Below are 25,561 nucleotides of genomic sequence, written 5' to 3' on the forward strand. Positions count from 1 at the left end.
TGGTTGGTGGTGTTATACCTTGCGCTAAAAATCAGAGGTACCGTGACCTTCCAGCTAGCGCTTGGAGAACTGACTGCGCTGAGAATCTAAGGTACCACACCCTTCCAGCTAGCGCCTGGTAAATTGGTATGTTGTTGTGAGAGGTGTATCTTTGGCTTACTACGCATATAGCTGGTAGAGCAAAGTTTTGTTGTTGTTGTTCCATTGTATCTGAGGATATCCTGAATTTGGTTGGTTACAGTCTCGGAGGGCCAAGTTACCGCATTGGTTGATTGTATACATGTTAGTGAGTTGTTATCTTCCTTTGTATGTATAGTTATGATTGTATTGGGAACGAACCAAAATGTCAATTTGTCATTTGGAAAATGGAAGAGAGTAATGGGCTTAGTGAGATTATTTCTTAAGTAATTGTTAATGTTACGAAGGATTGGAGTTAATGAAAGAAAAAGGAAAGATGAATCGCTTATAGCGTTGAATGAAATGGCTGTTTTCGAGAAAGTTCATACTTATGTATATTTTGTATAAACTGTCACATTACCATTCTAGTATGAGATTGGACATTCATGATCATAGCTATCTGTAAGTTGTTATTATTGATGGCCATGTTGAGATCCCTACTAGACTGTATGTTCATCCTACGTTGTTAAATCTTTTTTTCAGGTGTTGAACTGAATGTGTTGCAAGATTTGGATCTTCTTATTTGTTGGCCACGGGGCCTCCCCTGTATTGGCAGAATGCCATATGTGTTGCACCTTTCTTCTTGATTTGTTAATGATGTAAGCCCAAGAGCAATTTATTTATTATACTCATGTTGTATTTACTTGCATACGAATGAGAGCAATGTTATTCACTTCTACGAGTTGAATATACGAGTTTATTTCCGTATGTTATCTCTGAAATGGAATTAAGTAAATGAAATTGGTAATACTTCGAGTAATAAAAAGTGGGGCGTGACAGTTGTATCAGACGAAACTTGAGAGATTGAGATAGTGATTAGGGAAAATTTAGTTAAGAGTATAATAGCCTGATAAAATATTTAAGCAATAAATTTTGTCCTTTATACAAGACTTTATAATTATGAGGGAATTTTAAAGGGATTTTTATTGATAAGTCCAATTTAGAAGTGTTTTAACCCAAGAAGTTCATGAAAGAATTTTTTAACCCATTTAGTCCCATGTATGTATAGTTTTATTCCATAAAGTCCATTTTCTTGATTTACACTATTTTCTTGGACACTTATGCCCTTATATTCAATTTTGATACATTTATAAATATTTTTTGAACGATTAGCAATTTAATGATGTGAATATTCATATTTTAAAATTCACATTGGTAGGAATGTAAAATTGGCACGTGGGCGGCCCGAAACCCGCCCGCGAGCCGGGGCGGGCCCGACCCGTTGACAATGTGAATATTCACATTGGCATATTAACATTCACATTAATAGAAGTGTAAAATTGGCCTGCGTCCCGTGGCGGCGCGAAACCCGCTCGCCGCCCATGGGCGGCCCGAGCGGGCCCGATCCGGCCCATTGACAATGTGAATATTCACATTGACATGTTAACATTCACATTGATAAGAGTATAAAATTGGCTCGTGGTCCATGGGCGGCCAAAAGCCCGCCCGCGGCTCGGGAAGGGTTCGGCCCGACCCGTTGACAATGTGAATATTCACACCGACATGTTAACATTCATATTGATAGGGGTGTAAAATTAGCTCGCACCTCGTGGCTGCCCGAAACCCGCCCACGGCCCGGGGCGGGCCCGGCTCGGCCTGTTGACAATGTGAATATTCACATTAACATGTTAACATTCACATTGATAAGAGTATAAAATTGGCCAGCAGCCCAGGGCAAGCCCGACCCGGCCCGGCCCGTTGACAATGTGAATATTCACATTGACATGTTAACATTCACATTAATGAGAGTGTAAAATTGGCCCCCGTCCCGTGGCGGCGCGAAACCCGCTCGCGGCCCATGGGCAGGCCGGGGCGGGCCCAGTTCGGCCCGTTGACAATATGAATATTCACATTGACATGTTAACATTCACATTAATAAGAATATAAAATTGGCCTGCGGCCCATGGGCGGCCAAAAGCCCGTCCCAGGCCCGGGACAGGCCCGGCCCGGCCCGTTGACAATGTGAATATTCACATTGACATGTTAACATTCACATTGATAAGAGTGTAAAATTGGCTCGCAGCCCGTGGGCGGCCCGAAGCCCGATCGAAGCCCGAGGCGGGCTTGGCCCGACCCGTGACAATGTGAATATTCATATTGACATGTTAACATTCACATTGATAGGAGTGTAAAATTAGCTCGCGCCCTGTGGCTGCCCGAAACCCGCCCACGGCCTGTGGGCGGCTCGGGGCGGGCCCGACCTGTTGACAATGTGAATATTCACATTGACATGTTAACATTTACATTGATAAGAGTGTAAAATTGGCCCGTGACCCGTCGGCAGCCCGAAGCCCGACCACGGACCGGAGCAGGCCCGGCCCGTTGGCAATGTGAATATTCACATTGACATGTTAACATTCACATTGATAGGAGTGTAAAATTGGCCCACAGCCCGTGGGTGGCCCGAAGCCAGATCGCAGCTCGAGGCGGGCTTGGCCCGACCTGTGACGATGTGAATATTCATATTGACATGTTAACATTAACATTGATAGGAGTGTAAAATTTGTCCGCTGCCCGAAGCTCGCTTGCGGCCCGGGGTAAGCCCGGCCCCAAACCCGGGCCGCCTTGGGCCGCCCATAGGACGCGAGTCAATTTTACACTCTTATCAATGTGAATGTTAACATGTCAATGTGAATATTCACATTGTCAACAGGCCGGGCCGGGCCCGTCTCGGGCCGCCTACCGGCCGTGGGCGGGTTTCGGGCAGCCACGGGACACGAGTTAAAGTTATACTTTTATCAATGTGAATGTTAACATGTCAATGTGAATATTCACGTTGTCAACGGGCCGGGCTTCGGGCTGCCCACGGGTCACGGGCCAATTTTACACTGTTATCAATGTTAATGTTAATATGTCAATGTGAATATTCACATTATCAACGGGCCGGGCCGGGCCTGCCCTGGGCAGCAGGCGGGCTTCGGGCAGCCCACGGGCCACGGGCAGCCCACGGGCCACGGGCCAATTTTACACTTCTATCAATGTGAATGCTAATATGTCAATGTGAATATTCACATTGTCAACGGGCCGGGCCAGGCTCGCCCCGGGCCGCCCATGTGTTTCGGGCTACCCATGGGACGCGAGTCAATTTTACACTCTTAGCAATGTGAATGTTAACATGTCAATGTGAATATTCACATTGTCAACAGGCCGGGTCGGGCCCGCTCCGGGCCGCCCACGCGCCGTGGGCTGATTTCGGGCAGTCACGGGGTGTGGGCTAATTTTATACTCTTATCAATGTGAATGTTAGCATGTCAATGTGAATATTCACATTATCAACGGGTCGGGCCGGGCCCGCCCACGAGCCAGGGGCGGGTTTCGGGCCGACCACAGGCCGCAGGCTAATTTTACACTCCTATCAATGTGAATGTTAACATGTCAATGTGAATATTCACATTGTCAACGGGCCGGGCCTGGTTCGACCCGGCCTGGGGCAGAGCTCGGGCTTCGGGCTGCCCACGGGTCACGGGCTAATTTTACACTCTTATCAATGTTAATATTAATATGTCAATGTGAATATTCACATTATGAACGGGCTGGCCCGAGCGCGACCCGGGCGGCGGGCTGGCCATGAGCCACCCACGGGCCACGGGCCAATTTTACACTCCTATCAATATGAATGTTAACTTGTCAATGTGAATATTCACATTATCAACGAGCCGGGCCGAGCCTATTTTTTTGGCCTGTGGGCCGGCCTGGCCCGACTCGAATTTTTCCGGACACCCACAAGGATCGACATGGGCCGTGCCCCTACACATTGACGATATGAACATTCACATTGACGGTGTGAACATTCACATTGGGGGTATTTTGGTAATTATGCCACCCATAGGACTTATTGAAATATAAGAAAATAGTGTGAACTAAATGGAACATAAGTAGATGAAAAGGGTATTTTGGTCTTCTTATCTCAAATTGGACCTAATGGAATAGTCAAAAAGAATATGGGTTGGATGGAATAAAGCTCTTAGAAAATGGATTTATCAAAAAAGCTCCTGATTTTAAAAGTATAATTTTTTTCTTAATCCTTTTAACAATAACAGGAAAATAAGAGGGGTTTATAGCTAAATTTCCCCTTCTTCTTTTTTTTTTGTAATTTCCCCAATCAAATATTAAAAATATTTATTTTTATGAAATTTATTATATATCTTTATGTAAGTTGCATTTTTATAACATGATAGAGTTGAAATTACTAAAATACACAAAAATAATTTATTTAAAATTAGTATATGTATTGATTTAAATAACACTTTTATGGAACGGTACAACTAAAATTATTAAAAATAAATAATTAGAATTATTATTTAAATTTTAAATTATTGCTTCTTTTTTTTTTTTTTCTTCCAATTTAATGATTATTTTAAATATTTCTATACATCCAAAAATATAAATAATTTAACTAAATTTTATATAAAAAAATATTTTAAAACAAATATGTTTGGCCCGTGGCACAGGTTAACTTCTCGTTTTATTATATAATCAATCAAAAGTTGCTTTGACCTATAAGCCCCTATTCTGAATAAGAAACAACTAATTATGCTAATTCCTTGCTAACCAAAAGCATAATAAAAAATTTTGAACAAAAATGAGTTAGTCTCAAATTTGAACTCTATCACAAAGAAACATACCGGAAAAAGGCTAGTCAAAATCTGAATAATTGCTAAAACAAAAAAAAAAAAAAAATTTAAAAACAGAAAAAACACAAAATTGATTAGCCAAAATGATGAAATTTGCTCCAAATGTAGCATATATCGTGAGTACTGATCATTGCTTTTTTGATGGATTTGATTTGACCAAACTAAGCCAAATTAAGTCTTGTATCCCAATTAAGTGAAATCGGTTACATGAATCCGTTTTTATCATTATACCCTGTCAATAATTATATGCTCATTTAATTTATTTTTTTGCCTACCATATCCTATGTCAGCCTAGATCTTCTGTTTCCTAAAACATTTTCATTTATGATGATCATATTTTATAATGACCAAACCATCAAGCTTACTCCATGACGTCTTGCATTAACAAGAATTTTAAACACTTTTGCCCAGACTGATTGAAGTGAGCCGCCACAATTAATAGGCTCCATGGGTTTTCATGTTCTGAATTTGGATTTTTTTTTTTTTTTTTTTTCATTTCCAAAAAGTTGCAAAACAACCCACATTTTAGCATTAAAAATCACGGAGGATAATAGAGAATCAACATTGAAGTTCCAAAGAGAGCCTTGCAAACCATATGCAACACAAGAAGCTACTCATAATATGATATACCAATATCGTAGACTCATAGGAGAAACCACAACAAAATCCACAACCAGGTATAACCCCCCCTCAGTACTCATCCCCTTCATCACCATCCTCTCCCCCAGCTAACTCAGCACCAACCTCCTCATAATCCTCCTCCAGAGCAGCAAGATCCTCCGGAGCCTCGGAGAACTCCCCTTCCTCCATTCCCTCACCCACATACCAATGCACAAAAGCACGCTTCGCATACATGAGGTTGAACTTGTGATCAATGCGTGAGAACACCTCGGCCATGCTGGTAGAGTTCGAGATCATGCAGACCGCCCTCTGCACCATGGCAAAATCGCCTCCCGGAACACTGTAGGTGGTTGGTAGTTGATACCACACTTGAATCCGGTGGGGCACCAGTCCACAAACTGGATTGTGCGCTTGGTCATGATCGTGGCAACAGCTGCGCTCACGTCCTTGGGCACAACATCGCCACGGTACACCAGGCAGCAAGGCATGTACTTGCTGTGGCAGGGATCACACTTGGCCATCATGTATGAGGGCTCAAATGCAGTGTTGGTGATTTCTGCAACTGAGAGCTGCTCGTGATATGCCTTCTCGGCTGAGATGACAGGAGCGCATTGCATGAAGTGGATCCTCGGATAGGGGACCAAGTTTGTTTGGAATTCGGTCACATCCACATTCAAGGCACCATCAAACCTGAATGAGGCAGTCAAGGAAGGAATCACCTGACACCAATGGAAACTATTTTAGGGAATTCCCTCAGGACAACTGAGACAGAATCATTTGGGTTTTGAATCAGTTGTTACATATTAAGATTTTAGACTTCCGAAGCTATTATCTATAGATTATAGACAGTTGTTACGTATTAAGATTTTAGACTTCCAATGCTATTATCTATAGATCATAGATATATCGATTAATAATATTCAATATATGACCGGATCACCAATTCCAACACATATGCCGATAAATAATCCAAATTAACATAAGCCAAGTGAGCATATGTTACCAGGTAAACAAGTTGGTTCAAGTTGGTGTAGGTGGGCCACCAAATGTCGAGAGAGCGCCTGCAGATGTCATAAATAGCCTCATTGTCAAGAAGCACAGCAACGTCAGTGTGCTCTAGGAGGGAATGGGTTGAGAGGACACTGTTGTAGGGCTTGACAACAGATATGGAGACCTGTGGAGAGGGATAGACTGTGAAACCAAGCTTTGATTTCTTGCCGTAATCAACTGAGAGACGCTCCAAAAGAAGGGAGCCAAGACCAGATCCGGTGCCCCCTCCAATGGCATTGAAAACAAGGTAACCTTGGAGACCAGTGCAATTGTCAGCAAGTTTTCGGATACGATCCAAGCAGAGGTCAACAATCTCCTTCCCAACTGAGATAATTTAAGAGCTTTAGCAACTACTCCGGAATTGATATAAGTAAAACAAGCACCTGATTTTCCCTAGAAACCCAAAAAAGAATGAAATGGAAAATAGTAAGACAAATACATACTTGTGTAGTGACCACGAGCAAAGTTGTTGGCAGCATCTTCCTTGCTACTGATCAGTTGCTCTGGGTGGAACAGCTGGCGGTAGGTTCCAGTCCTCACTTCATCTATGAAGGTGGGTTCAAGATCTACAAAGACAGCACGGGGGACGTGCTTTCCTGGGCCAGTTTCACTGAAAAAGGTGTTGAAGGCATCATCACCTCCACCAATAGTCTTGTCACTCGGCATCTGGCCATCAGGCTGAAAACAAGATGGCAAAATATTGTGATCTGTTAATCATGCTAAAAGAATATGGAGGACAACCTAACTTGATTAAAAATTAGAAGTGACATAAATACAAAGTGCAGAAGATAATATCCTTATCTCTATAGGTCTTTCTGGGCTAACTATTTCAAAGATGAACTCTTTCCCCTGGTGGGGGCTTTAGCTTTCTTCTCTCTTAATGGCAGACCAAGCAGACGAAGCCCCATGATTTCAAAATCCTTTTTTTTTAACTTAAACCAACATTTACAAAATGCTACAAACCCCTAAATCTGCTTTTGCTCAAAATCCCACCATAAAGGAAGAATACAACATCTACAATTCCGTAATGTGTTCCCAGAATAATGTAAAGATAGAAAATTAACAGTGTTTGGAACCAAATCCATTTGAAAATTGAATGTGAACTTGATAAAGAAAAGGATCTGAAGGAAATCCCAGTCTGTTGGAAAGGAAACTACCAGTAGTTTAAGGGGAATGGCTTCTCTTTTCTATTTGGATTAGATGATGAATTAGAAAGAAACAAAACTTGTAGATGTCCCTACTGGATTGATAGTAAAAAACTTATAAAGAGGGCAATTTGGGTAGGTGCATAACATGAGGTTTATGTAATTTCAATTCTATTTTTAAAAAGATGTTCATTTGTAAAGCGATTTCAAAATGGGTTCTTTCTTTTTTTTTTTATCCTTTGAAATGCATCCAAATCAAATTGGATTTTAAGTTTCCTTCATTCCCAACATTGAAAATTGAAGTACCCAAGCAAATGTAAACAGAATCAAACAGGCAAATTCTTATAAAAACCATGAATTCTTAAGAGAACCCCATACTTTAGGATTCGAATTAACAGATCTAGCGAACTACATTAGCTTACATCTTTGTATTGAATTATCAAAATTGAATATTAGACATTCAATAATTTCCATTTTGTTCGCATTGAATGCATCAGAAGTTGCACATCCCGTGAAATTTCAAACAATATCTAAAACAAAAGACAGTCAATAAGAACTAATGTTCAACAGATCTGACAAACATCATACATTGGAGAGAGAGAGAGAGAGAGAGGGTACTTGGATGCCATGTTCGAGGCAGTAAAGTTCCCAGCAGGCATTGCCAACCTGAATACCGGCCTGACTTATGTGGACGGAAATGCACTCTCATTTTCGCTGTTTGGTTGGAGAGAAAAAAATGCGATTACAGAGAAAGAAAATGAGGGAAAGCAAAGGAAACAAAACAAACAAGCAAAGGCATTTATGAAGATGCCTTGTAATGATTGATGCTCTCTCTTCTCTCTCTCTCTGATCTTAGGACCAACGACTCTCTGCTCTCCATATTTATAGCTGCATCTACAATCACATTTTGACTACTAGCTCGGCCAGTCCTGGTAACCTCAGGCTAAAACATTAATCATTACTGATTAGTTTATTCAAGGTTTAAATATTAACCATTAAGCATCTTTATCAAGTGCAATGCAATACTATTAGCATTTTCTGATTAGTTCATTCAAGGATTAGAAAATGGGAGTCTATTGAGCTCTGTGCCACTTCAAAACCAGAGTCTAGCTTGAATGCTCATATTTTCTGAATCAGGTCATAGGCCAAATATATATGAGAAGAATGTCGAGTTGTGTCATTTCTTAACTTTAAATGGCAGAACAACCACCCTGAGAAGATTAGTGCAATTAAATAAATTTTTCCAGTGAAGACTAAAACACCATGGTTTTCTACTAACATTACCTACCATGTATGCATACATGCGTGCTATAGTTAATAAAGACTGAGTATTTCCTACATTACACTAGAACTAATATAGCAATTAAATTACATGGATGAAGGAACTATATGCATGATCAGACATGGTCATTTAGTATAAACAAGCACCCTTTGATGTAGCACCAAGAAGAAGATAATTGAAAGTGGGAATTCACAATCCCAAAATCAAATATCTCAATAATCAATATTCAAATCGTAGCATAGCTAGATGCTAAGTATGTGCTCCAGATCCAGTCAACAATACAAATCAAGCGTAGTCACGGAAACTGAACTCATATGGTTTTCCTTTTTTCTTTTTTGTATTGATTTTGAACATAATACATCCCATCCTTTTTAAGATGGACAAGATGGGTATTGAAAATTAATAAAGCCAAATGTAGAAGTGGATTATTCGTATGCTAGGGCGAGTTTTCAGCTCCAAACCAATTTAATCTACCCAAAACACAGAAGGAGCAACAGATCCAGAATAAAAAGATTCAAAAGTACTCAAGTTTAGTACGGTATGCCATATGCGCTTGAGACATATAATTTCTATCAAATACATGTCCGACAGAAACTAAGTACGTGTACCAAACACAAGGGTTCAACCGATCCTGTAACTGAGGCAAAAGTCAACCTAGAATGCAATACATTTGCCATCCACTGAGACATGACATCAAAATGGTATAAAGTGACAATCATAACTGGTCATGCATCTAAATATAGACAACTATATATTTATGCATATATTTATATTTACCTCAAGGAATGCCTTCAAAACCCACAAAAATGTCAGCATTATCAATCCATTGACAGAAAACCCAACTACATTAAACAAAAAATAGACCATTAGTCAATGACTACCAGAGGCTTATATCTAGTAGAAAGCATCTAGTATGGCATAAAGCATCCGGGAACAGAATTCCATGTTACTAAACCACAGTAGAAATTTAAGGTGTCAATCTTTCAAAACAAAGAAAAGAAAATTTTGAATCATCATTTCTAATGTATCTGAAAATGTTGCTCGTAATGGAATGTTCAATACCAAAGTTGTATTTATTATGATGCCTGAATTATCATAAAAAGAAATGAAATGAAAAGGAGAAATCATTGTAAACTTTCCTGCCTTATGCCATTTTTGCTTGTCATGAACCCTTCACAATCAGAAGACTGAAATAAATACGTCTATAGTCCATGCGTATTGTGTGCCATATAGAGTACCAAAATAGTAATTTTTAAATTAAAAAAATCATAAGCAGACAGAAAAGAAAACCAAACTAATTCTGATTATTCTTCAATTTTTTTAATTATTTATCAGAGATAAAGAACTCCCGATGAACTTCCAAAATCAAGTGAAGCCCAAGCAAGCAAGCTGGTTCGTAGAAGCCTATGCTTGAGGTTCACTTCAAAATCAATAATTGTTTTTTGGTAAATGACTTCAAAATCAATGATTGTTTTTTGGTAAATGACTTCAAAATCAATGTTGGTTCAAGGTATTCACAGAGTGAACATGGTGGCAGTGCTGAAGTGGCTAACAGAACCACAAATGAATTGTTATAGCAACTATTGTAGGCCCCAAGGACAAGTTGCTATACTACATCATTTCAAGAGCCTTCCCGCCTTGGGTAGAATTGTATAACATATTGGTATTTTGAATTGTGTTAAAAGATCACTCAAGTGCTGGTGCTAACAATTCCTGGGCCATCGGACTGGGGGAAAAGCCTTGAATTAACCGTGGTGTGGTACACTTGTAGAAAACTCCTTGGCGAGGGCCTGTGCACCCTAGGATTAGTCGGGCTTTGTGCCAATCCAAAAAAAAAAGAGTAATTATTAGTAATAATTCTTACCCCCAATTACCCAATTCATATATCAACTAACCATGGAACGAGAACACAATCTTTCTGATTATCATCGAAAGAAATTAAAACAATTTTCAATCATCCATAACCTAGACTGAAAAAAGTTCATAGCCATGAGTTGTGACTTATACCAATTTGGTGGATACGGTGATAGGCAGAATAGATCGAACAGCCTTCCTCGCTTTCCTCGAGATTTTCTTAAACACATTCTGAACAAACTTGACCAGAAGATCCAAACTCCGATCCTCATCTTCCTCCTCATCATCATCATCATCATCTTCATTTCATCTTCATGATCATCGTGATAGTCTTCCATGGCGAGTCCTTGTTTGTGATTCCAATTGCGTGGATCATCTACCAAGCCACTACATTCCTGAATACAACACCAATTTTAACACAACATATAATTAAACTATATATGTAGAGGGAGAGATAGAGAGAATAAATAGAACCTGAGGGAAATTGGAGATTCGTCTGGAAGCTTGGATTCAGCAATAGGTTCGATGAAGGTGGAATTGGAGGAGGAGGATGTGGCGATGGGGCCTAGTAGAGAGAGAGAGATTGATTCTGGGAAGGAAGAGGAAGAGTAAAAGTAAAACAGAGAGCGACGAAAGAGAGTGACCGACGACGCCATTATTGTTGTTGTTAAATGAGAGAGAGAGAGAGAGAGAGAGAGAGAGAGAGAGAGAGAGAAATTGCTGGCGGCGACTCACGGTTTTACAGGTGATTTTAGGCAGAGGGAGGGAGAAGTGAATCGAGAGTAGTTAATTAGAGCATCTCCCACTTGTATTCAAATTTTTCATCACCAAAAATTTGAGTGAAAGTTTAATTTGATACATTGTGGTCTAATTGTTTCCTCAAATTTGGTCAGTCGTCCAATTGGTCATTTCCAAGAAAATAAAATAAAATTTTCAGAAATGTTTTCTAGGGGAAGAAGAAGTATAAGAAGAAGATCAAATAAACAAATGATTGATCACCAATGACATGCTGTCCCAATGGTATAAGGTTGAGCTTAAGACATTTTTGTATTTATGAATTTGAAATACATAGATTTGGCATTATTCATTAAATAAGAAAGTAAGAAGAATAACTCAAATTTAGCTCTAATAATTTAGCTAACTATTTGAAGTTTAAATTAAAGAGCTTTATTACAATATATTTAAAATACTTATGCAAAAATAATTATATGAAATCATGATGAAGATATTCCTACTAGGCACAAAATGCTATTAAATTGCATCTTTTTAGTTTTTCTATCCACCTATAATAAGTCGCTCTCTAATATTTTATAAAATCCAACCTCAAATCCCTTTGACTTCAAATCCACATCTATCCAAACGAAGGAATTTCTACTCATTGGAAGGCAAAAGAAAAGGTTAGCAATTGATCAATAATCAAAACATATATTAGAAATGATCCTGTTTCAAACTTCATAAATTTTTAACCACACTACCATACCAGAATCAGGGCATTCACATATATCAACCCCAATCTCTTAGCATAGGATATTTCTAGCAAGCTTTTTTAAAAAAGGAGCTCAACCTGACCTCTTTTACCTGTATACTGTAAAGCATTCAAAATACTAATAATATTAAAAGGGTGAAACAAAAAGATTGTGATAAACATCTTAAGAGTTGCATCAAGTTTCAAATTTACACAGATGCATTGTGATCACTCTATGATATGTCATCCTAGGTAGCTATCACTTTAAGAGAAATTTTTAAAGATAATAAGCATTTTGTCCACAGAGAATTTATAGCATATATATATAACAACACTGAATCTCCTCAAAAGATGTCAGGGGGATGCATTTGAACCTAGTTCAATTTATGTTATCCTTACAGGTAATGAAAGAGGCCATACCAATGACTTTACCCTGGGGCCAGCTTTGCAAAGTCAGTTTCAAAGTGGTTTGATAATTGTATGAAACTAAAAAGGTCTAAAACATAGATCATAATTCTGAAACTTGACATACAAAACAATTACATAGCCTTACAAATGTATCACAGTATTTAAAACCATATTTGGTTTTTATGTAATATTAAGGCAGTCGTCTCGAAACAAATCACCATATTTCCAACACAAATGGAGGAGTCTCAGAAATGCCAGTGACTACCAAATTGTGAGGTCAGCTGTCTTGCAGAACCATGTATCTCCAGTGAAACTTATTGGACGTAAACTTGAAGGCAAAGTCAATCAACATTCAAATACTATATATTAGTAACTGTTTTTAGGCAATCCCCACTGTCAACTACTTATTAATGTAATGAAATTGTTCAAACCATTAATGAATCCATAAAACCATCTATCTATGTCTATACTATTATTAAGTGAAGACTAAACTTGGTGTCCAAGCCCACACGTCACGTGGCAGTTTTTTCTAGCCTAAAATAAAAAAGTTTTAGACAGAGGAGGAGAAGGTTTGAATCCAAAATCTTGAGTTTCATTAAAAACACTCTTACCACTTTGACAACATTCATATTATGATACTAATTTCTTTATTATTTGTTTTTATTCTTACTTATTTGAATTGCACACACATCGCGTGTGTCACCCACTAGTGTACTACAATTACAAAAGAATTAGGTATCAGATCATCACACCATATCCATTGTCAATCAAATTATTGCATAGACGATATAGCAACACAACAAAACCAAAACTTAAGCCTGTCAAATGGGCACGACAAACAGTATTCATATAAACATTACCAAGTCACTGATAAATACTTTTATTTACAAACTTCTAGGAGATCTACCAAAGCACTCACAGATAAATGCATAAGCTTATTATACCCATAAAAACTACCTCCAACAAGACAAGGATAGCCAACGAGAAACTAAAGTTGCTGACTAGGTGCGACGTCCAAACAGACTACCGTGAGGCATGACATTCCGACGAGCATTTCTTCGAAGAGACGGCCCAAATGGGAAATCTGGCCCTATGTCATGATCTCCACCTATGATTCTTGGAACCCTGAGAGGATGAGGGTCTCTGATGATTCTTGGTACCCCAACTCGAAATGGCCAAGGCTCTCCTCTCACACGGGGCCTCTCCCACATAGCTTTCTTCCTCCTCTTTCTAGTCTCCCAAGACTTCACAAACTTCTCTTTCCAGTGGCTCCCTCCCTGAGATCCCTCCACGTTGCCAAACTGCTCCACAAACTTACGCTTCCATAAATCATCATTAGATGACAAATAGCGCAATTCAGAACAAACAGATCCCACTTTAGCAACATCAACACCACAAAGAGACTCCAAAATCTTAAGTTTCAGGTCGGTTGGGAGGCGCATAAAGCACGGTGGAGGAGCCAAACCAGCCCTCTCACATAAATCTATTAAGAGAGGCAATGCAAGCTTATCCTTTACAGTCTTCCAAAATTCAAAAACTTCCCTCGCAGCTTGAAAATTAGAGAAGCTGTCTTTTCCATTCATCTCATCAATCGAATCACAATTCGCCCATATAAGGTTCAAGAAGAAATCCAAATGGTCCTCATCCAAGCGCACCCCGTACGGCCCGGAACCATTCTTAGCTAAAGATCCATACACATTAACAAACTTTCCCAAACTCTGAAACTTCAATTTCACTGTTTCAACCCCATTAATTGTAATAGGACCCTGCTTAATGATCTCAGGAAGAGTGTACTGCAGAGACATAGTGAATTGCAATGAAGGCCATTCATCTGGAAGATGAAACCCTTCAACCTTCCTCCTCGAAACGGAGTCAAACCCAACAAAGCCAGACTCTATCAGAACAGCATGGACAGCAATAACCAACAGCTTGTGATCACCACCATCCCCTTCACCCACCTCCTTCCAGAACACTTTCCTCAGAAAACCAGGCACAGAAAACGACTTCCCCACATCTACCATAGACTCATCACCACCATCATCCATCTGGGTATCTAAACCTTGCGTTTTTTCTTCTTTGTGGGTATCTAATTCTCGAGTTACAGTCTTCACAGATTCAGAGTCTAGGGTTTCTTCCTTCTGGGTATCCAAATTTCGTTCTTTCTGAGAACTGGGTTCTAGGGTTAGGGCATTTTGACAATTCTGAGATTGTGAACTATTAGATTGGACAATTAGGGTTTCGGAGGAAAAACAATTAGGATCGAGAGTGAAGAAGATGAGATCACCTGAGGTAATACCTAGTGCTTGGAGAGAGTCCTGAGGCGAAGAACCAAGAATCTCATCCTTGCGATTGAGAGAGAGGTGTACAGAAGCTGCCGCAGAAGAAGATGAAGAAGTGAGTCTCTGAGCGACAATTTCTTTGAGGTGTTGAATCGAGCATGGTGTGGATACTTCGATTTTTAGGGTTTCTTTGGTTTCAGAAGATCTGAGTCTCAATTTCATGGCGTGAATCGTAGATGAAAAGTTAACGTAGATTTGTAAATTCGCAGCAGGCAAAGGTCCGTTTCGCAGAGCTATGGGAAAGTGTTGTCTATCGGAAAGTGTTGGTAAGGCTTCGTTTGTGGATAGATTAATTTAGTAATTTTATGATTATTTGGTTAAAATATGAGTTAAAAAAATTAGTATGTTTGGAATGATTTTTTAATTTTTTATGAAAAAATGTGTAAAAAGTAGAGAAAAAAAAGAATCTTTGACTTTTTAGTATGAATTGTTGATTTTTTTAGTAACTTTTTGATTTTTTGACTAAATGAACTGGTTTCCAAATGAGGCCTTAATATTGGGGGCATTTGGTCTGGTTTAGGGGTGGGCGCGAGTGGCTTCCAGTCACGGAATTTCTAATTTGTCATTCGTTTGTCAGATTGACGGATTGAAGAAAATCAATCTACATTCGTCTGCCAATTCGGCAAATATGGATTGAGCAGATTGGCGGATAGATGCAAATCGATTTGACGATTTAAAATTTTATAAATTTTCAACATAATTTAACTTGTGCACTTCCTAAAAAAAAGTATTACCGTCAAAGACTTAAAAAAGTATTACAATCACTGCATGTATGCCTCTGTATTGTTACATCTATATCTGTTTTTAAAAACAAAAATCAATTAGCATATCCTCTTTTTTGTTTATTATTTTTAGAGTTAAATTTAAAAATAAAAAAATTATAAATAAATAATACATTTATTTTTTTCAATTCAAAAAATATATTCAAGTTGAAATTTTTTTTCAACAGAATATTTAAACTTTTTTTCAATTGAAAACACAAAGTTTTACAAATTACTAGGGGTGCTCGCGGTTTGGCAGTTCGATTACAGTCAAAAGAACCTCAAATTCACCATCCGTCCAAAACTAGACGGATTGAAAAAAATCAATCCGCAACCGTCCGCTCATCATTACGCGTCCGTCCAAAATGCGGCGGATCAGTTCAGTTCGGTCGATTTAGGCGAATCGGTATATCCGCTGCTCACCCCTAATCTAGTTTAATTTGAACCGATTATAACTTATGGCTTCTAAAAAGTCATTACAGAGTATTTGATTAAGTTTAACGCCAACGGCTTCACTTTTTATAGATTTTTTTTTTTTACATAAATTCGTCCAAAATCAGAAGCGATTGGCAGCCGCTTTCGCAAGTGGATTATACGAAGGGAGTGTCAAAATTGCTTAAATGCCTTTCACTAATTTGAAGTATTATCAAATTGCAATTATATAAACTACAAAAATCATTATTCATTCTCTGAGGGAGCGAGAGAGTGTGGCAATTTCCAGCGTGAGAGAGGCGATTTCTGGCGTTATGAACCAGAGCGCTCTCTCTCTCTCTCTCTCTTCAGCATTGTTTTCTGGCTGTGCTGTGAAAACCCATCACGATGTGAAACCCTAGCGTGACGATGGACGGCGTGGCGATCGATGGCGTGACAATGCGAAACCCTAACTGTGATACCCCTGTTCCATGGATGCTAATTGGTCATTAATTTGAGTATGAATATGTGATTAATATGATTTTGTGTGCCATTATGTGAATATATGTGGTTTTGAATTTCTATCTGTTCACCGTAGGAATATTTGTTTGACTATTTGCTTTAGAAATTAAATTGAGGACCTTATCGGTCACAGAACCCGAAATTGATTGCGCCATTGTGATTGGCATAATTTTTAGAGCCTACGGTGAAGTTTAATTGAAAAATTGATTCGGACCAGATTAAGTTGATTAAGGCCAAGTTTGGCATGATTGAAAAAAGACAAAAAGTCAAAAAGTCACTATCCTATTTAAGTCACATCATCTTATTTAAGTCACATCACCTCTCTAACATATCACTTCAAACCCAACCCAAACCCAACCCATATTTCATAAAAAGTCAAAAAGTGCACTTATTTAGTCTTCCCAAACTAGGCCTAAATTTGTGAATTAGTGCCTAACTATTTAAAATTATTAATTGTAGCTAGTGAGATTTGTTGTATTTGAGCACTATACCCTCATTTCTCTCATTTAGCTTCACTTGGGCTGATCAAACTCTAAGAAAAAGAGAGAGGCCGGCTGTTAGAGAGAGAGAGAGAGAGAATTGTGTAATTTTTGACTCAAGCTTGGGAATTTGAAGTCTAGTTCAAGAATTAACCATAGATTGGGCTTCTAGGTAAGCACTGATTCTTGAATTCATGAGTTTAAGGTGTAATCTTGTGTGTTCAAAGTTAATTTATGGTCAAGAGCATGTTTTGAATTTGTTTTGTTGAATTGAAAGACCATATATGCATGCATGTATGTAATTAGTTGGAATTTGCATAATTGAGCTTGAATTACATGATTCATGTTGCAATTTGGTTGAAATCCATGTAAATTTGTAGTTGAAGCTCATGGGTAATCACCATTGGTATCATCTAAGTTGAGAATGGGAGCTAGACATCACATGCATGTACAATCTATGAAGATAAGAGCTTTGAATGCATAAATGTGTATGTTAGAATTGAGTTTGGTGTCAATTTGAGCCATGGATGTGTTAAATCTTTGAAATTGAGCTCCATGATGATGTGTTTTGGTGTTTATACCATGTTAGTACAAGTATGTGTGGAATTTGAGCTATAAAATGCATGAGTTGTTGGTTGAGAGTCGAATTTGAACTCAAGAACACAATCTGGGAAACCTAGAATTTTGATGTCCGCTCGAGCGGGAAATACGTGCTCCCAGTACTTTTTGCAGACTTGGTGTCCGCTCGAGCGGGATATTTCACGCTTGAGCGTGGAGCTTTGTAGACAGGCCTTTCGCTCGAGCTCCCTATTTCACGCTCGAGCTTATTTTTTATGCAACTAGTACTTTTGCAGGCCTTAAAGGTCCGCTCGAGCGAGGTAGTCCACGCTCGAGCGGGGACCCTTTCTTCTGAGATTTTGTTTTTGCACTCTGTGTTTTGTTTTCCGTTCTCTTTTACTCGCAAGCACTCTTAGGCATATGTTAAACATTGTAAATGAGTTAAAGAGATAAGAATAAAGCCTAAAGACGACAATGTGAATTTAGAACAGATTGGATTGTTAGTGACCCTTTTGTGTTCATGGAATGTGTAGGGTCGAGCTCCAGGGCAAATCCGCAAACCGATCACTGTGAGTAATATTTGAAATACATATTGTTGTCCAATTGCTTACTTCTATGTAAGTTTTGTAAAGTTCATTAATTTTGAATGGTGGACAAAGTTTGAAAGGCTTAAATGCCAGTCTGATATGACAAGTTTGAAAGGCTTAAATGCCAATCTGATATGACAAGTTTGAAAGGCTTAAATGCCAGTTTGATATGACAAGTTTGAAAGGCTTAAATGCCAGTTCGATATGACAAGTTTGGAATGGCTGAAAGGCCAATCTGATATGAAAGTTTGATAAGGTCAAAAAGGCCAGTCTGATATAAACATTCGACAAAGGCCAAAGACCAGTTTGACATGAATGAATTGAGCCAAAGGTCGTCTGTTGTATAATGTTCCAATGTATTTTCTTTATTTGATATTATTCACTGGGCTTCTGCTCACGCTCATTCATGTGTTTGTAGGTGAGCCAAGAGAGGTCCAGACCCAGCCCCAGTGAAGTCGGTATGGAACAACCAAGTTTTGGAAAGTCAGCCTATGTGTCTCACGCATGAGACTCGCCTTCGCCTTTGTTATTTCGTTTTATGTTGTCATGTTGGTGGAGCCTTTGTATATGTCTGTGTATAGTTCATGGGTTGACTTAGTTTTGGATGATCCTATCTGTACAGAACTTTTTGATACTTTAATTCTGTTGTGAGTTATTAATGTTTATATGTATAACTTGTTTGACGTGCCATGTAAGCACAGCTCTAATGACAAAGTTTTTAAATTGCTTTCATTTGGCCCCCATTAATTCTGTTAAAATACGTTTGGTTTGGTTTGAGGCCGTAGGTAATCTCACGATTACTGGCCGGTTATGTCTTTAACCCACGGGGGCGGGTTCGGGCCATGACAGAGTGGTATCAGAGCATGAGTTAATAACTCACACACATGGCCAAAAGAGCAATAAGCGTCTAGAAAAGATCTAGGATGCATTCATATGATAAGTCTGAATTTGAAAGCATTAAGTATATGCTTAAATGTTTCGATATGAACAATTATGTGTTATAAATCTATGATTTGCTTGCATTGCAAATTATTTGAAGATGTATGCTCCCTGTTACATGCATGCTTGTATATCTTTCTCATGAAGCATAATGCAAGTTTAATCAGATGGTGAGAACAAGAGGTGATGAGATAGAGGAATCTTCTACTGCCAGACTGGACAGAATGGAAATACTGATACAGGAAATGACAGAAACTTTGAGACAGCAACAGGAGTGGCAACAACAGTGGCAGTAACCACATCCGCCACCTCCACCTCCGGCACCACCCGTGCCAGATAATCAAAATGATGACCGAATCATAGCTCTCACCAAAGAGTTCAAGAAAATGAAACCACCACAGTTCCATGGCGGACTAGATCCTTTGAAAGCTGAAGCTTGGGTCCTTGGGATCAAAAAACTATTTGAAGTGTTCCCGTGTTCGGAGACACAAAAAGTGCTTCTAGCCACCTTTATGCTAGAAGACGAAGCAAGAAGATGGTGGGTGTTAATGCGTGAGAGTTACAAAGACGCTGACTGGGCAAAATTTCTGAAAATTTTCTACGACAAGTATTTCCCGCAGTGTGTTCGGGATAGGAAAATGGCAGAAATTATGGAATTAAAGCAAAACAGTATGACAGTGGCTGAGTATGAGGCCAAATTCACAGAATTGGCCAGGTTTGCGCCACATGCGATTGATACAGACTATAAGAAGGTGAGACATTTTGAAGGTGGGCTTCGAAGTGACATCCTTGAAAGAGTGAATGTCTTAAAGCTAGAAACCTACATTGGAGTGCTAGACAGGGCCATCATATCAGAGGCCAACATAGCTAGACAAGCCAAGCCAACAACAGAATGGAAAGGTAACAAGAGACAAGGCTTCTTTTCAAAGAAGAAGTTTCTGAAAAAGCAAAACACGGGCTCCTCAAATACCTCGAATTCTTCCCAAGACAGATCTCCCATGTGCAACATTTGCAGCAAAAGGCACCGTGGGGTTTGTTACCGTGTGTTAGGGGACTGTTTCAAGTGTGGTAAACAAGGGCACATGGCCCGAGATTGTAATCAAAATGGAGGAAAGAAAGATGCTAGTTCCACTGCATCGATCCCAAAGCCAAGAAATACTTTGAGATCCACTACCACCGGGGATACTGTGAGACAGGGGAGAGTTTTTGCGCTTGTTCCGGGCGATACACGGAATGCCAACGCAGTTGTCTCAAGTACTATTTCTATATGTAATCAGGATGCTTTTGTGTTAATTGACTCTGGATCCACACACTCTTTTGTGACATATGCATTTGTATCTAGACTGAATAGACCCTTAGAATTATTGTCATATCTGCTATGTGTATCTGCTCCATCCGGAGAATCTGTGTTATGTGAATCTATATATCGATTTTGTGAGATGTGTGTTGAGGATGCTATCCTATATGTAGATTTGCTGCCCTTGAACTTTAGACATTTTGATGTAATTTTGGGCATGGATTGGTTGACCAAATATTGTGCCACCATAGATTGTGTGACAAAACGGGTTGTGTTTAAATCGCCAGAACGGAATGAGATTGTGTTTGTGGGAAATGAGGTAGTGCCTCCACCTTATTTGATAGCTGCAATGAAAGCATGTAAACTAATCAGGAAAGGGTGCCAGGGTTATTTGTGTTATGTGTTGACTGAACAATCTGTGAATGTTGAATTGAATGATATCCCTATTGTTAGAGAATTTCTGGATGTGTTTCCAAATGAATTGCCAGGGGGATTGGTAAACAGGGAGATAGAGTTTACAATTGAGACTATGCTACGCACCCAGCCTATTTCTAAAACTCCCCACAGAATGGTTACTACCGAAATGAAAGAATTGAAAGAACAGTTACAAGAACTGCTTGACAAGGGGTTCATCCGACCTAGTACCTTGCCTTGGGGTGTACCAGTATTATTTGTGAAAAAGAAGGATGGAACTTTGCGTTTGTGCATCGATTACCGGGAACTGAATAAGGTAACGATAAAGAACAAGTACCCCCTACCCCGTATTGATGATTTATTTGACCAGTTGCAGGGATCACAGGTGTTTTCCAAGATTGATTTGAGGTCCGGGTACCATCAGTTGAAAGTAAAGGCAGAAGATGTTGAAAAAACAGCGTTTAGAACAAGGTATGGTCATTTTGAGTTTCTTGTTATGCCATTTGGAGTGACTAATGCTTCGATAACATTTATGGACTTAATGAACCGTATTTTTAAGACCTACCTTGATGAATTTGTCGTAGTCTTTATTGATGACATTTTGATATACTCTAAAGATAGATTTGCACATGAACAACATTTGAGAATTGTCCTGCAAATACTTAGGGAAAGGAAATTGTTTGCTAAACTAAAGAAATGTGAGTTTTGGTTGGATGAAGTTGTTTTCTTAGGGCATGTGATCAACAGAGAAGGGATTTCAGTGGACCCACAGAAAATAGAGACAATTGTGAATTGGCCTACACCAACCAATGTAACAGGAGTTCGCAATTTTATGGGTTTAGCTGGGTACTACAAGAGGTTTGTGAAGGATTTTTCAAAAATAGTTGTGCCTCTTACCCAACTGACACGTAAATGGCAACCGTTTGAATGGAACGACGAAAAAGAAGCTGATTTTCATGAATTGAAAACGAGATTAACCACGACATCAATTTTGGCACTACCCTCAGGTACGAAATTTTTTGTGATTTTCAGTGATGCATCTTATAAAGGTTTGGGCTGTGTGTTAATGCAGAACGGAAAGGTTATTGCTTACGCCTCCTGACAGTTGAGGCCACACGAGAAGAGTTATCCAACACATGACCTAGAACTGTCTGCAGTTGTTTTTGCTTTGAAAATCTGGCGACATTATTTATATGAGGCAAAGTGTGAAGTCTTCACGGATCATAAAAGTTTGAAATACTTTTTTACACAGAAAGAGTTGAATATGCGGCAGAGGAGATGGCTGGAATTGATAAACGAATACGATCTAGAGATTCAGTATCACCCCGGAAAAGCTAATACAGTTGCTGATGCCTTGAGTAGAAAATCAACGGGGAGTATGGCTTGTTTGCTTACTGAACAGAAAGAGATCTTGTAAGATTTTGAGAGGTCTGAAATCGAAGTGGTAATGTGCGAACAGGACGGATTGATAGCCACTATTATAGCCGAGTCGGCAATTATTGATGAAATCAAGTAGAAATAGAAGGAGGATGAATTCCTCAAGAAAGTGATTGATGAATTTAAGACAAATCCGGAGGCAGAGTTTAGCATTGAGAATGAAGTGTTGAGATTTCGGAACAGAATGTGTGTCCCAGATATTCCGGAACTAAAGAAGAGGATTTTAGATGAAGCTCACAAATCCGTATTTGCTATGCATCCGGGTAACAATAAAATGTACCGGGATTTGAAACAGACCTATTGGTGGCCTAAAATAAAGAAAGAAATTGCAGAATATGTGTCCAAGTGTCTCCAATGTCAGCAAGTCAAGGCTGAACATCAGAAACCAGGCGGTCTACTGCAACCTCTCCTTATTCCTGAATAGAAGTGGGAGTATGTGACTATGGATTTCGTTGTTGGCCTACCTCGGACTTCGCGAGGTATGGATTCTATTTGAGTTGTAGTTGATAGACTGACTAAATCTGCACATTTTTTGCCAGTTAAAACCACGTTTAATGCTTCTAGATTGGCTACTATTTATGTTGATGAGATTGTCTGTTTATACGGAGTTCCGGTATCCATTATGTCGGATAGATATCTGAAATTTGTATCTAGATTGTGGAAGAGTTTGCAGGAAGCTATAAGAACAGAATTGAGGTTTAGTACTGCATTCTACCCACAAACAGATGGGCAATCGGAACGAACAATACAGACTTTGGAAGATATGCTTCGGATGTGTGCTTTGGATTTTCAAGGGAGTTGGGAAGACTATTTGCCACTTGCAGAATTTGTTTATAATAACAGCTTTCACTCCAGCATCGGTATGGCACCATACGAAGCTTTGTATGGTAGGAGGTGTAGATCACCTATTTGTTGGATAGAGGTCGGGGATAGAGCTTTTCTTGGGCCTGAAATTGTGCAAGACACCTCTGAGAAAATCAAGACTATCCGTCAAAGGCTCAAGACAGCTCAGGACCGACAAAAGAACTATTCGGATGTTCAAAGAAGACCTCTTAAGTATGAGGTTAATGACCATGTGTTCATTCGTGTGTCTCCAATGAAAGGCAAAGTCAGGTTTGGAAAGAAGGGCAAGTTGTCGCTCTGTTACATTGGGCCGTTTCAAATTTTGGAAATACTTGGTCTAGTTGCTTATAGAGTTGCTTTGCCACCGGGATTTGAACAAATCCATAATGTGTTCCATGTGTCGATGTTGAGGGGTTACCTCCGAGACCTGCTTCATGTGATTGACTATCACCGGGTAGCTTTGGATGAAAATATAGAGTACGCTGAATGGCCGAACGAGTTGTTGACCGACAAGTGAAACAACTGAGAAACAAGTTCATCCCAATGGTGAAAGTTGAATGGAAAGAACACTATGGGACGGATGCCACGTGGGAAAAAGAGGAGGAAATGCGACTACGCTATCCACATTTGTTTCTCGACGAAGGTAAACTAAGTTTGGAGGACTAAACTTCCTAAAGGGGGGAAGACTGTGATATCCCTGTTCCATGGTATGCTAATTGGTCATTAATTTGAGTATGAATATGTGATTAATATGATTTTGTGTGCCATTATGTGAATATATGTGGTTTTGAATTTCTATCTGTTCACCGTAGGAATATCTGTTTGACTATTTGCTTTGGAAATTAAATTGAGAACCTTATCGGCCACAGAACCCAAAATTGATTGCGCCATTGTGATTGGCATAATTTTTAGAGCCTACGGTGAAGTTTAATTGAAAAATTGATTCGGACCAGATTAAGTTGATTAAATTTGTGAATTAGTGCCTAACTATTTAAAATTATTAATTGTGGCTAGTGGGATTTGTTGTATTTGAGCACTATACCCTCATTTCTCTCATTTAGCTTCACTTGGGCTGATCAAACTCTAAGAAAAAGAGAGGGGCCGGCTGTTAGAGAGAGAGAGGGAGAGAATTGTGTAATTTTTGACTCAAGCTTGGGAATTTGAAGTCTAGTTCAAGAATTAACCATAGATTGGGCTTCTAGGTAAGCACTGATTCTTGAATTCATGAGTTTAAGGTGTAATCTTGTGTGTTCAAAGTTAATTTATGGTCAAGAGCATGTTTTGAATTTGTTTTGTTGAATTAGAAGACCATATATGCATGCATGTATGTAATTAGTTGGAATTTGCATAATTGAGCTTGAATTACATGATTCATGTTGCAATTTGGTTGAAATCCTATAAATTTGTAGTTGAAGCTCATGTGTAATCACCATTGGTATCATCTAAGTTGAGAATGGGAGCTAGACATCACATGCATGTACAATCTATGAAGATAAGAGCTTTGAATGCATAAATGTATATGTTAGAATTGAGTTTGGTGTCAATTTGAGCCATGCATGTGTTAAATCTTTGAAATTGAGCTCTATGATGATGTGTTTTGGTGTTTATACCATGTTGGTACAAGTATGTGTGGAATTGGAGCTATAAAATGCATGAGTTGGTGGTTGAGAGTCGAATTTGAACTCAAGAACACAATCTGGGAAACCTAGAATTTTGATGTCCGCTCGAGCGGGAAATACGTGCTCCCAATACTTTTTGTAGACTTGGTGTCCACTCGAGCGGGATATTTCACGCTCGAGCGTGGAGCTTTGTAGACAGGCCTTCTGCTCGAGCTCCCTATTTCATGCTCGAGCTTATTTTTCATGCAACCAGTACTTTTGCAGGCCTTAAAGGTTCGCTCGAGCGGGGTAGTCCACGCTCGAGCGGGGACCTTGTCTTCTGATATTTTGTTTTCGCATTCTGTATTTCGTTTTCCGTTCTCTTTTACTCGCAAGCACTCTTAGGCATGTGTTAAACATTGTAAATGAGTTAAAGAGATAAGAATAAAGCCTAAAGAGGAAAATGTGAATTTAGAACGGATTGGATTGTTAGTGACCTTTTTGTGTTCATGGAATGTGTAGGGTCGAGCTCCAGGGCAAATCTGCAAACCGATTACTGTGAGTAATATCTGAAATACATATTGTTGTCCAATTGCTTACTTCTATGTAAGTTTTGTAAAGTTCATTAATTTTGAATGGTGGACAAAGTTTGAAAGGCTTAAATGCCAGTTTGATATGACAAGTTTGAAAGGCTTTAATGCCAGTCTGATATGACAAGTTTGAAAGGCTTAAATGCCAGT

At 39.1% G+C, this 25,561-nt stretch overlaps 1 protein-coding gene and 1 pseudogene across 2 annotated transcripts; both read right to left on the reverse strand.

Annotated features, from left to right (window-relative positions):
• Nucleotides 1-5,263: 5,263 nt before the first annotated feature.
• On the reverse strand, nucleotides 5,264-12,968 carry LOC114265108 (tubulin alpha chain-like; annotated as a pseudogene). Its single transcript, XR_014347257.1, has 5 exons — nucleotides 11,238-12,968; nucleotides 9,687-11,158; nucleotides 6,926-7,160; nucleotides 6,436-6,806; nucleotides 5,264-6,151 (listed from the first exon to the last, which is right to left on the reverse strand). The product of XR_014347257.1 is annotated as a tubulin alpha chain-like (transcript).
• Nucleotides 12,969-13,396: 428 nt separating this feature from the next.
• Nucleotides 13,397-15,237, reverse strand: LOC145804800 (F-box protein SKIP22-like). The gene has a single exon (XM_082899964.1). The coding sequence runs from the start codon at nucleotides 15,135-15,137 to the stop codon at nucleotides 13,638-13,640; it is 1,500 nt and encodes a 499-aa protein (XP_082756090.1). The 5' UTR covers nucleotides 15,138-15,237; the 3' UTR covers nucleotides 13,397-13,637.
• Nucleotides 15,238-25,561: the final 10,324 nt, after the last annotated feature.

The sequence above is a fragment of the Camellia sinensis genome, chromosome 12, assembly GCF_055761805.1.
Source record: "Camellia sinensis isolate YWXY chromosome 12, ASM5576180v1, whole genome shotgun sequence".
NCBI classification, from domain to species: Eukaryota; Viridiplantae; Streptophyta; class Magnoliopsida; order Ericales; family Theaceae; genus Camellia; species Camellia sinensis.

Bases quoted from the DNA above. Each gene is read 5' to 3' on its own strand.
- LOC145804800 (XM_082899964.1), bottom strand. From the start codon at position 15,137: ATGAAATTGAGACTCAGATCTTCTGAAACCAAAGAAACCCTAAAAATC.